Below are 12,348 nucleotides of genomic sequence, written 5' to 3' on the forward strand. Positions count from 1 at the left end.
TTTCATTCTGGTGCCTTCGAAAAAAAAATTTAAAAATTTACTTTCCAAGGCGATGCACCGCCTTGGAAAAATGCGAAGAGACCATCGCGATGGTCTCTTCGCATTTTTCCAAGGAAAAATGCGAAGAGACCATCGCGATGGTCTCTTCGCATTTTTCCCCCGTTTGCTCGCTGAGTGAGAAACTTGGAATTCATTCGAAAGCGATTTTTATTAGGAATCCAGAGAATAATTTTTGTTTTCTTTTTTTTTTTTTTTTTATTAAAAGTAAGTTATGGTAATTGCCAGGACAAAATGGGCCGAACTACAGTCTTAAGCGAGACTAAAGAGGTATCAGCTTGTTATTATCAAATTTACACCAATTTTGTTGATATTTTGTTTCAAATGATTCAGATGAAGACATTTTACTGATTCCTTGATGAAATCGTCTACCATGCTCAACCTAGTTCATAATGTGAAGTTCGGGAAACATAGTGCAGGCAAAACTTTTATCTATCTTCGTACCCTCGCAGCTCCCAAAATTCGTGATCAACACAACTCCACGCGGGAAACACCAGAATCTACTTAAACGGTATAGTGACGTTGCGTAATTACGGTTTAAGAGGACGCGTTGCCATAGAGAATTTTTAGCTTAGTCGCAGTAAGTCCAAAAAAGCTTGATTCTTAATTGAGAACTTGTTCAACAAACTCATTTCTCCATATTTTCAGTGATATGCTTAGATCTCCTTGTTTCCATTTGATAACTGTGGCATATTTATGACCTAAAAATTAGAATGAAAGCAACGTCTGGTAAGAGTTGGTAAAACCAAAAAATTTTTTCTTAAGTCGTACTGGTACGATTCAGGAATCTAGCCCGCAATTTAACAACAATTAAAAAAGAATATCTTAAACATATTTTTTATTTCCCATTAAAGTTTTCCTCATTATAAAGTGTTACATGTGATTTTATATTGTTTTTTGGCAAAGTAAAGTTGTTTTTAACTTTTCAAAATGACATTTTGACTAAAAAAAATTTATATTATTTTATTTAAATTAATTTTTTTAGCAACTTTGTGTAATTAGAAAATATAACTAAATGGCAACAATGGCAAAGTTAGATACTTTTGATTTTACTACTACAAAAATTCAACCATTACATAGGTATGAGACATTCATACTTATAGTAGGGGAGACCGGGGCTAGTTGCAACAGGGGTAAGTTGCAACATTACGGTTTAAAGAATGGTTTTTATAAATTTTTCCTAAATATTTTTTAAATAATATAACTATAGCTTTAACACGTCAGCTGTAAAAAACTTACAGTTATTAAATAAAAATTTCAAAAGTTATAGATATTTTTTTTTTCGATATAAAATTCTAAATTTCGTTTTTTTGGGTTTTTTTGGGTTTTTTTGGGTTTTACTTTAAACTTTCAGGTATATGACCATAATAAAGTTAAAAAAATCTTTTTCAAACACGGTAAGTTAAAAAAATCTTTTTCAAACACGAAAAGCTAAAAAAAAATAGATTTTTTTAATATAGATAATTATAAAAAATGGTTAGAGTGATTATGGGGTAAGTTGCATCAAATTGCTTGGGGTAAGTTAAATCATAAATTAGCTGCGGGTTTTTTTTAATTTTACGCACTTTTCTAGTTTTTTCCAAAATAATGGACGTTTACTTTATATAACAGCGTAACAATAAACGAAAATAAAAGTTTTATGATAAAGATAAACTTATGTAAGTTGTATATGTAACTAATATATATGAGGCATAAATATATATGTATATATATTTATGTATTACATATTATGTATCTATACATGTATCTTATATGTATATTATGTATAAATTTATATATATAAATTTATACATATTATACATATAACATACATTTGTATATATAATGTATAATACATAAATAAATACACATATACTTCATATATATTATATACATATACAACTTATATAAACTTATCTTCATCATAAAATTTTTGTTTTAAATTTTTGTTGCCAAATAGAAATTACAGATTAACTTGTAATTTTTTTGTGAACTCTGCAAGGCTTATACTTTTAGAGTATTGTATTGCAACTTACCCCGTTCACTGTTGCAACTTGCCCCGATGCGGGGTAAGTTGCAACATCTTTTTTTCATTTTTATTTCACTATTGCGGAATAACTAAGTTTTATATTACACTTATCAATGTTGGATTAATATGTCACTAAGATCTATTTTATAATTCTGAAAAAAAAAATTTTTAATATTAAAGTTTAAGGAGGTAAATGCAGTTTTTTTAAAGTTTGTTGCAACTAGCCCCGGTCTCCCCTACTTTAGTATTTAGTTTGAACTATCGTTTGTTTATCAGTTAAAATTAATATTTACCAATTTAGGAAAAAACACGTTTCAGACTTTGATAAAGTTAGAATAATTCAAATACGCAATGCAGATTGGTCTTTGCGTAAAGTTTCAAGTTGGATTTGGAAAATCTACAGTTCAGAGTTTTGTCCATTTCTCGAAATTCAATTAGCAGAAAGTCAGGATCAGGAAGAAAGCGAAAAAAGACAGAAAGAGAAGATTGATTGATTGTTAGGGAAGTGATGAAGATCGTAGGATATCAGTGAGTCAGATAAAGCAAAACTTAAACTATGAACACTTATGTAACAATACAATTGTTGCAAGAATAAAGATAGGTGAAGAGTTTACTTCAGGGTGGAAAACAAAAAAGCCTTTTATAAACGATAAGAATCGTGTTAAGAGAATAAAATGGTGCAGAGATCATTTAAGCTGGACTTCAGATCAATGGAAACGTGTCATATGGACAGATGAATCACCTTTCGTACTACAATATGATAATCGAGAAAATATCTGGAAAAAAAAAAGGTGAACCATATAATCCAGAGTACACAGTTGCCACAGTAAAACTTGACAAAAAAATCATGATTTGGGGTGTATTTGCTGCTCGTGGAGTGGGAATTTTTTTTTTTTTCCCCCATTTTTTCATATTGCTTATAGATTAGACTGTACTGGTACCTATCAGTTTTTACTCTTACAATCAATATCTGAACTACTTTGTGAAGGTATGCTGTAATGTTTAGTGTCGAGAGAAAGACTGAAAAAGGACCTGACTGGCAAACTGACTTTCGTTGAAATGATAATGTAAGATAAAATTTACTTTTTCGTTTTGTTAGTTCAACGATATTTAAATTTTTTTACAGTTTTTGAAATCAAGATTTTTTTTTCTTTCTGTATTTCCCAGTAAAGCATTTCCTGACCACTGTGTTTGTTTTTTTAATTGTTTGTGTGTGTAGAGGGGGAGGGGGAGAGGGAAGGGGAGGAAGGGTTAGAACATAAACTCAAGCTACTCTTTTCCAAGCTAAACAACGCACTTCAAAAGCTCTTAGAAAGTAGGGATAATTACATGGAGATGATAGTAAACATAGCGATAACTAAAAAATTATATGGAGATGATAGTAAGCATAACGATAACTAAAAAAGGATCTACGCGCACAATGATTTGGTAAACATTTTCAGGAAAAGTTTCTCAAAAGATTCCAAGAAGAACCTGTAGCCCCCACCTGTACCCTAGGTAATTAACTTGTAAAAGGCATTCGCAACTAAATTTCCAAGAGTATTAAAGAAAATTCGTATAATTAAAAATTCGAAGCCATTTGATAGAAGTAAACTTTTTTAATTCTCCGTAAAAATCTTAACTTTAGTCAATCTTTTCAAACTTCTTTCGAAACAAAAAAAAAAAAAAAAAAAAAAAAAAAAAAAAAAAAAAAAAAAACACCAAGTTACAAAATTTTACAATAACTTCAGATTTAAAATAAACTTAAGAAAAATAAATACACTAGGGTCAATTGAAATTACGAAGCTACAGATTTTCTACATATTCGAAATGAAATAGGACATAATTCAATCTCGTTTACTACGTGCAAAAAAAAATTCTAATTTGTTTATAAACCAAATCTGTCATCATTGTGCGCTTCTCCGGCTAGATCTCCCATTGGCCTTGCAGGCAGCGTTTTATGTCTTTCGCTGTTTCCCGCTTGAGCACGGCTGTTGAGAAATTTATCGAACTCCGATTTACTCATCGAGTCATTTGCACTTTCCTCCTTATGAGAAGCAGTATTTGTTTTTAAAATGGCAGCACGATTAGCAGATTCTTGTGCCTGAATTTGCGACTACGATATAATTTAAATTAAATTAATTAGTTCTAAATGATTTACTTAATTTTTTGACAAAAATAAAATGTAACTAATTCGAGAAAATTAGTGTTTAAAATTTAAAAAAGAAATGATGACCCCCCGATCAAATGTTTATTGATTTTTTTTTTTATAGTAATCATATACTTAAACAAAAAAATGACTTATTTAAAAATATCTATAACATATTTAAACATAATCTAATATAAGAACAACAATATAACCTACAGTTTTTTTCATTGAAAACTATTTGTGTTTTTATTTGTTAATTTTGACGTTTAATCTTTACACCACACAGGCCCTAATATGAAATATAATTACAAATTTGCAACATACCAGATCAGTCCTTTTCAGCCATTCCTCGACATCTTCAATTCTAAAAATAAATAATCCGATTTTAGGGAAAAACAAAAAAAAGTTCAGATTTTAAGTAACTTAAGTATTTAAAGATGTAAAATAACAGATTTACGTAATAAAAACGTTTTTTTTGACAAAAAGCTTAATCATGAAAATATTATCTTTAATGTAAACATTTTTTGCAACACTCAAAAATTCAACAGCAATTTCTATCCGAGGTTTTTTTTTTTTTTTTTTTTTTTCAAGGTTCTTCAAAAATATTCTTTGAAATTCTAGATATAAAAAAAAGAATATTTTTTCAAATAAAAAAAAAAACAATAACTCACTCTTCATCAATTTCTTTTCCCTAAAAAAAAAAATAACGAAAATTAACGTCATTACATTGTAATAGAAATAATAATATACAGATGAGTTCAACTTTAAATACCGATTCCAAATAAATAACTTTTAAATCTGACGGAAACTTTTTCGGATGAATAGAAGCAGTAGAATCGTAGCTGGATCCAGTTAACCGTCAAGTGTATTTAAAAAAATACTTACAGGAGGTTGAGCTACAGGAGATGCAAATGGATTAATACGAGGTTGAGATATTAAAGCTGTGCTTTGAATGGGTTGATATAAACCCTTTGCAGCCAATGCGCCTGCGATAGATTGCTGAGTTGCTGCATCGTTAATATTGTCTTCATACGTCGAGCCAAATTGACGGCTGTCGGCAAATGTACTGCTGCGCGATTGCGCAAACATGTCAAATTCTTCGTCTTCAAGAGCCTTTTGAGCGCTATTTGACGGAGTTGTATTAAAGTCTATCAAGGAAGACTCTCTAAAAATGTTTAAAGTTAAATAAATTATACAAAATATGTCACTCAAAAGTTAAATATTTTAAATATATTATTTTGAAACTAATTATTTGAAAAAAAATTAAATTACTCTAAAAAATTATTAAATTATTCTACAAAAGGAAACCTATACTATAGAAGAAAAGCAATTTAACGCAACCTGCAATTTGTAGGTACATTGTCTTCTTTAGACGATACTTGTGAGACCTGATTTTATTTTTTAAAAAAAGTAATTTTGAATAATTAAGCAAAAGATTTGCAAGAAAAACTAAAAAAAAAAAAAAAACATTTACAAAAAAAATATAAAAACATCCTCACTTTTGATCTTGTGGCTTCATTCTCAGATGCTGTAATGACCTTTCTGTTTTTTTCATACCGATCATATCGAATAAATGTATTGTTTAAATCGTCATTAATTCTCAGTAAAACACCTTAAAAAAAGAAAACGAAGCAAAATTTCAAACTTCGAAGCTATGTAGCTTTTAAAACAAAAACGCTTTATAGATTAAAAAATCAGTAAACTAACAACATTTTTTTAGAAGATAAGTCAAAGAGATTTGTTGGACTATTTGTTGGATTTGTTGGACTATTTGTTGGATTTGTTGGTTTAGTAAATAAACAACATTTTATAACTTTAAAAATCTACTTTTTTTTTTTTCAAAAAATTTTGCTATAAGTTATCAGTTGTAAGTCTCAAGCAATAATCATTAATTTTTTTTACAAAATACCTGTCACTTCTTCATTAGTTATTGAATTTACCAGTAGAAGAATTCTTTTCTGCATTTCCCTGCATGTTTTGTTCAGTTCCTGTAATTATGATAAAAATCAATTTTAAGAAATAAATTTTTAAAAATTTCATTTTTATCTAATTCTTCTTAAAAAACTTCATTGCCCAAAATAAAGAATATTGATAATATACATTGATAATAAACTGAATAATATACTGTGAAGCTAATTGCTTCGAAGTGAAATAATTAAAGCAAATTTCAGTGGTTGCACAATCTTGAAGAGATGTAAAAATATTTTCTGACAAGCATTTCAAAAAAATTAGATAAAGCCAATTAAAAACCATAAATTAGAATTTGAATAGATAAAAGTTACAGCTATATATTACCACAAGCAATTGATAATCATCAGGATCTTCTCTCCCAGGACTTAACTCACTTAACATCTCATTAAAGATTTTTACATTTCGCTCAACAATATCAAGTTCTTTTCTTAGCTTTGACATTTGCTCTGGTGTGACGCATACTGGAGCTGGAGCAGCTGTTTGAGGTAAAACTCGACCAGCAGGAGCAGTTTGTGGGCGGTTGTTAGAAAGAGGTAAAGTCTAAAAATGAAAATATATAAAAGTTTTAAGTGGATCAAACAACTCACCCAAACAATAAAATATTTAAAATGTCAAAAAAAACTTTTAAGGTAGTTTTTTTTTCTGTCAATTAAGCAGACTTTTTATACTCAAAGTTAGGAATTTTCAGAACTGTTTTAAAGTTTTGTCATCTAACTTAAATTTTAAGTTAATTATGGAAATTAAAATATAATCACTATGTTTTATACATGATATGAAGGAGAATTTTTTCTTTTTTCAAATAAAAAAATACTGTTTTGAAGCTACTAATGCTATTTTGAAGCTACCAATGCAATTTGTTCAGTTGGTCTAGAAGTAAGAATTTTTCAAATATGGTTTGCTAGGTTTAGCAGTGTATGCTATGACTTAGAAGACTAGCATATGCTCTGGAAGACGGCAAGAAGCCAAAAGTGGAGATTTGTCAGAGTTGTTTAATGAAAATCCATGTCAAATGATAGCAGAAATAGTTTAAAGCTTTTGGTTCAGCAATCAACCATTTCTAGACATTTGTATGAATTAAGAAAAGTTCAAAAAAGTAGAAATTGGTTTTCGTATGAGTTGAATGAAAGGAATGATTCAACGATTGAGCAAATGCATTTCTCACTTAGCAAAGTTTAAGAAAAATTATTTTTTATGGAAAATAGCTACTGGAGACTAGAAATGGATCTATTTTGAGAACCCTAATAATAAAAAACAGTAAATAAGTCATGCTCAAACAACAGCAACAACTCCATAAAGAGACTGCTACAGTAATAAATTGATGATATGTATTTGGTGGGATATGAAAGGTATATTGTATTTTGAGTTATTAGAACCTAAGCAATGTCTTGGCAATGTATAAACAACTGCTCTGTAAGAGAGCAAGCTCTCTTACAGAGCAATTGTTTTCAAGCTAGCAAGATCGGGAAATCAACTTTTTGGGCCATTTTAGCTTATGGTCTTTTTTGAAGGATTTAAAATGTCTTTATATTCCCTCTGTTGACCGAATCTTTTTAATTGACTCTATTCCTTAACATCATCATAAAATTCTAAATCAAATGGATACCAATCAAAGTAATAGCATGTCATTAAAGCTTAATAAATTCTTTTTAGAATCATTTTAGAATTCAAAGTGCTTATTGATTTAGACATATGCCTAAATACTTCAAGATAAAACATGAATAAGAGAATGTGGTCAAGTAAATGAGAGTCAGTAAAACTTCAGAAGACTTCAAAAAGATTTTAGTTATTTTAAAGATTTAGAAATTTAGGAGCTCTAAGATGCTTGCTACAATATTTTTTTAAAAAATAATTAGCTTCAGAATAGTATACTTATGTAAGCTTATATTTACAAATATTATTAAACTTAAAAGACTATTTGTAAACAATCTTAATTACTTACTGTTGAAATTTGTTTTTTGAACGAACACACATACAATATAATATAATAATAAAAGTACAAATGAAATATAATCCTACATTATACACACACTTACCCACTTATATATACAAAAAAAATTATTGAAGAGTATGCTTACTCTAGTTTTGGTTGAGGAAGGTCTTGAAGGATGTACTTGATGAGCAGTTTTTGAAGAATTTACTGTTAGACTTTCATTCTAAAGTAAGAAAAAATTATAAATAGTAAATATTTAAAAAAAAGTTTCAAGATTCTATGAATAAAAGTTAACTGTTTAAAAGAAGATCTCTTTTGAAGATTAATATCTTTTTTACACTGCCATTTTTTATCACCTGAAGAAAATTTATCAATATTACAATAAGACCTTCTTTGGTGTGTAAATAGGAGATAGTGTATCCAAATTTTGAGCTGGAAATTCATAGCCTAAAAGTTTAAAAAAGTATTTTCTGAATGAAAAAATGTATAAAAAGTATTTGAAACATTTGTAATGTATTTTATGCTATACAATAAAAATAAAAATTTAACAATAAAATTATTAGTTATATTTAAGATATGATAATTTTTAACATATCTAATAATCTTTTTTTTTTTTTTTTTATCACTTTTTATCACTTTATGACAATTTTCTTTTTCTTTACTTAATAAAATTTTATAAATCAAAGAATTCAGCTTTTCCTTATCTGAGCCTAAGACAGCAATGTGTATTACATATAGCTCAGTGAAAGGTTGTTGTACCATTTTAGATTATTAAAAAGGTCTAATGTTTTAGCATTTTCCATTGTTATGCTAAAAATTATGAGTAGTTATCTTTTTTAATCTAAAAAATTAAAAAAAAGAATAATTTATTTTGTACTAAACTAAAAATCCCAAACTATAATTCAGGTGAAGAAATTAAATGCTAATTGCAGATAGCTAGAAAAACATTACCCCGCTGATAATCTGCAAATCTTAGTTAAAATAAAAATCATGGCTCATCAAATCAAATTGTGAACAACATTATCCCAACGCATCATTTTTAATTTTTAACATACCATTTCTATTTTATGGCATGAAAACTTATCAGAGTTTAATTTATAACAGTCTCCAAGTAAAACACAATTTTTTCTTGTTCTGCAAACTAATTTTTTTTTCCAAACTTTAGAACTAGTAAAAAATCCCCCTGTCCAATGTTGTTTACTTTTACTATTTTTATTATCTATTAGTTAATCTCAAATTTATTGCTTTTTTTTCTATTAGTAAACTTTAAGTTGTAATTCTTAGTGAAATTTCTGCAAACAATATGGGGTTAGCAATATGTGCTCTAATGTTTATCTTACTCACACATGTAACTAAATTTGCTAGTAAATTTTTATTGAGTCACCATGTTAATTTTCAACAGATAAACTATTTTATTTTTTTCTGATTTTTTAAGTTTTCAATTCAATATATATGAAAATAATATAAGTCAAATAATTATCAGGCTAAACAAGATTTAGCTGAAAAACTAAATTTTTAAGAAAGTTTAATTGAGCTAAACAAGGCTGGGATACAATACTACTGAAGACTTTTGAACATTAACAATTTCCGTCAATTGTTAAAAAATAAGTTTTACATAAAACTGACGCAAGAACTATCACTATCATGAGTGAAATAAGAAAAACTTTAAATCAAATTTTAAATCTACCTTGACTTTTCAGTGTCTCATAACACGTTCTAACTTGCTGCATTTCTGGTGCATTTGAAAATGCATCTGACCACAATTGAACAAGTGATAATATTTTGTCCTGAACATCTTGGGAAACAGCATTTTGATTCTGGAACAAAATTTCTATTTTAACACAAAATATAATAAAACAAATTCATGAGCACAACAACAGGCAGTAAAAAAAAAAAAGCTGGTAAAAGCTGAAATTTTAACTTAAATTATATATCTTTATTAGAAATTATTTTAAATTAAGATGTCTAATATCAAAATTTTAGCCCGAAGTAAGTGCATTTTTAAAGTCCCTCAATTAATTGTTAATAGCTTACAAAAATTGTAATTTCTACGTAAATCACCAAGAGCCCGACAATTAAAAAAAAATTCTAAGAAAACAAAAAACAATGTTTTTGCACTTAAACCATAAATAAGATATGAAAAATTATTTTTATACTAATAAACACCAGACTAATAGATAACTTTAGATTAATGTCCCCTTAAGAAATAATTTTTTAGCATACTTTTTGACCTCCAAGCAATTTTGTTAAATCGGACAAAAATTCTTTTGATGCTATCTGTTTATGGAAGCGAACTCCACAATTCTTTACAGCTGCTTCTAAAACCTAAACAGAAGAACTCGATTGACTCTTGAATTATTAATCTTGTTATCATTATCAAAAGCAGCATTTATATATGAAGGTCTATATGAACACTAGTAAAACTCAATCCTTCACCAACTCTGCATGGCACCCTCACCTTTTTAACAGAAGGAAGAGAAAAACTAATTCCAGCATGATAAATATTTAACATACAGTTAATGTATACAGCATGCACTTGCTATTCTTTGAGCTGCCTGTTAAGCGCTTTCGAATGGCCTTTATGGCATCTTTGGGTCTAGAAATTTTTTAAAGTAAACTACTTATATAAATATAAATTTAACTAAAAAGTATTTAAACCAATCAAATAATTCCTAAGTATATAATAATTTTATAAATATACTCAACTTTCTAATAGATAATAACATAATTTGTAAATAATATCATTATATTCATCTTCAAACATCTTTATGCATAAAACTATTTCATAAAATTACCCTTCATCAGATTCATTGATCATGTCACATATTTCTAAAATTAACATCCAGTCTTCAGACAGCTGCACTGATTCAGTTGCTTTCTCTATTAGAAAACATAATCACAGAGTTTTTGTCATATAATTTTAGGAATTTGCTGTAAGCATGCTACAGTAACAATCTTTTCCTAGCAAACTTATTATAATACCATTAAGTAACATAAACTGCTTTCTAAATTTTGAATATATTTATTAAAGAATAAAATCAAATCTGTTTGGTAAGACTTTTTAAACTAAAATAACATAGAACATTATGATAGCACTGATATTATAAACAAGTAATACTGTTCATCAAAGACTTTTTAATAGAGTTAACAGAAAATTTGTTAAAATATGGCTTTTCACATAATAACTCTTTCCTTTAAAATTTAGTCTCTACCTCTTTTATTTTTGATCACAATTTTTACTTTCAAATATTCATTTGTAACAATAAAATCAAAAATTTATTTTAAACAATACTAACTAACAATACTAACATAAACTTATTCTGTTAAAAAAACTTTAATAAACTGCTGTCTTATAATAAAGTTATCAATCTCCTAATACTAATAAAACAATAGTAAATACTTTAGGGTGGCCAGGCAAAATGTTAAAAATATCATGGACAAGTGGTATAAGTCAAAAATATTGCAAGAAAAAATATCAGGTGACAAAATGTTTCCAAACAGGTTGACAGACCAATAACACAGTATGATCCAGCTCTGTTTTGTAGCAAGTACATTAACAATAATATATGATAAAGATAAGGAACTAATATCTACTGAGAATATTGCTTATATTTTTATTGAACTAGGTTAGTATGATGCTAAAGTATTGCTGATTGTTAAAATAGAAAAGAGAAAGTTTGATCAAGTAAACCTCACGATTTAGATTATTGACTATTAATAACTATATTTAAAGACTTAAAACATTAACCAAAAAATATTACATAAAAATCAAATTAACAAACCAATGCGTTGACCAATTGGAGATGAAAATGCCCCTGGTAAACCAAATAACGCGGCCATCTTTGTTGATATCAATTCGTATTTCTAATTTGCGAGTTTTTTAACCGATTTGTAATTAATGTAGGTTTCTTTTCGTCTGTGTATGACGTAATTCGATTTCTTAATTCCATACCTTGAAACAGTTCAATTCAAATAGTGCGCCTGAAGTACTGCGCTTGAAATAGTGCGCAGAGTGCTGCGCGACTTACAAGTTACGCATTTTTTTTAATGCGATTATCTTGTACAATCATTAAGAGATTATGTGTTACTAAGAAGAGATTATGTTTATTAAAAGGAAAGAAAAATCTCAATTTTATTGTGATAATGTAATTTTGCAAAAGACTTATTTGTTCTTTACGTTCATTATTTTTTTGCACTAAAGTTTTTTTTATTCGCGGTATAAAGCCAAAGAGCATAACTTACCTCGTAAGTTAA

The 12,348-nt window shown here is 27.9% G+C and overlaps 1 protein-coding gene and 1 pseudogene across 1 annotated transcript; one reads left to right on the plus strand and one right to left on the minus strand.

The window, feature by feature from the left end:
- Positions 1-1,072: 1,072 nt before the first annotated feature.
- On the plus strand, positions 1,073-3,064 carry LOC149878214 (uncharacterized; annotated as a pseudogene).
- A 706-nt stretch (positions 3,065-3,770) lies between these two features.
- LOC149878215 (TOM1-like protein 2) lies at positions 3,771-12,025 on the minus strand. The gene is made up of 15 exons (XM_090073104.1): positions 11,877-12,025; positions 10,890-10,974; positions 10,609-10,690; positions 10,318-10,419; positions 9,782-9,911; positions 8,483-8,541; positions 8,240-8,317; positions 6,489-6,704; positions 6,103-6,181; positions 5,693-5,805; positions 5,535-5,581; positions 5,079-5,358; positions 4,865-4,884; positions 4,518-4,557; positions 3,771-4,160 (listed from the first exon to the last, which is right to left on the minus strand). The coding sequence occupies exons 1-15, from the start codon at positions 11,932-11,934 to the stop codon at positions 3,933-3,935; spliced, it is 1,617 nt and encodes a 538-aa protein (XP_089929230.1). The 5' UTR covers positions 11,935-12,025; the 3' UTR covers positions 3,771-3,932.
- Between the last annotated feature and the right edge of the window lie 323 nt (positions 12,026-12,348).

Source organism: Hydra viridissima, unplaced genomic scaffold (genome assembly GCF_058129835.1).
Source record: "Hydra viridissima isolate aposymbiotic clone 2 unplaced genomic scaffold, HvirCarnegie_v1 scaffold_15, whole genome shotgun sequence".
Lineage (NCBI taxonomy): Eukaryota > Metazoa > Cnidaria > Hydrozoa > Anthoathecata > Hydridae > Hydra > Hydra viridissima.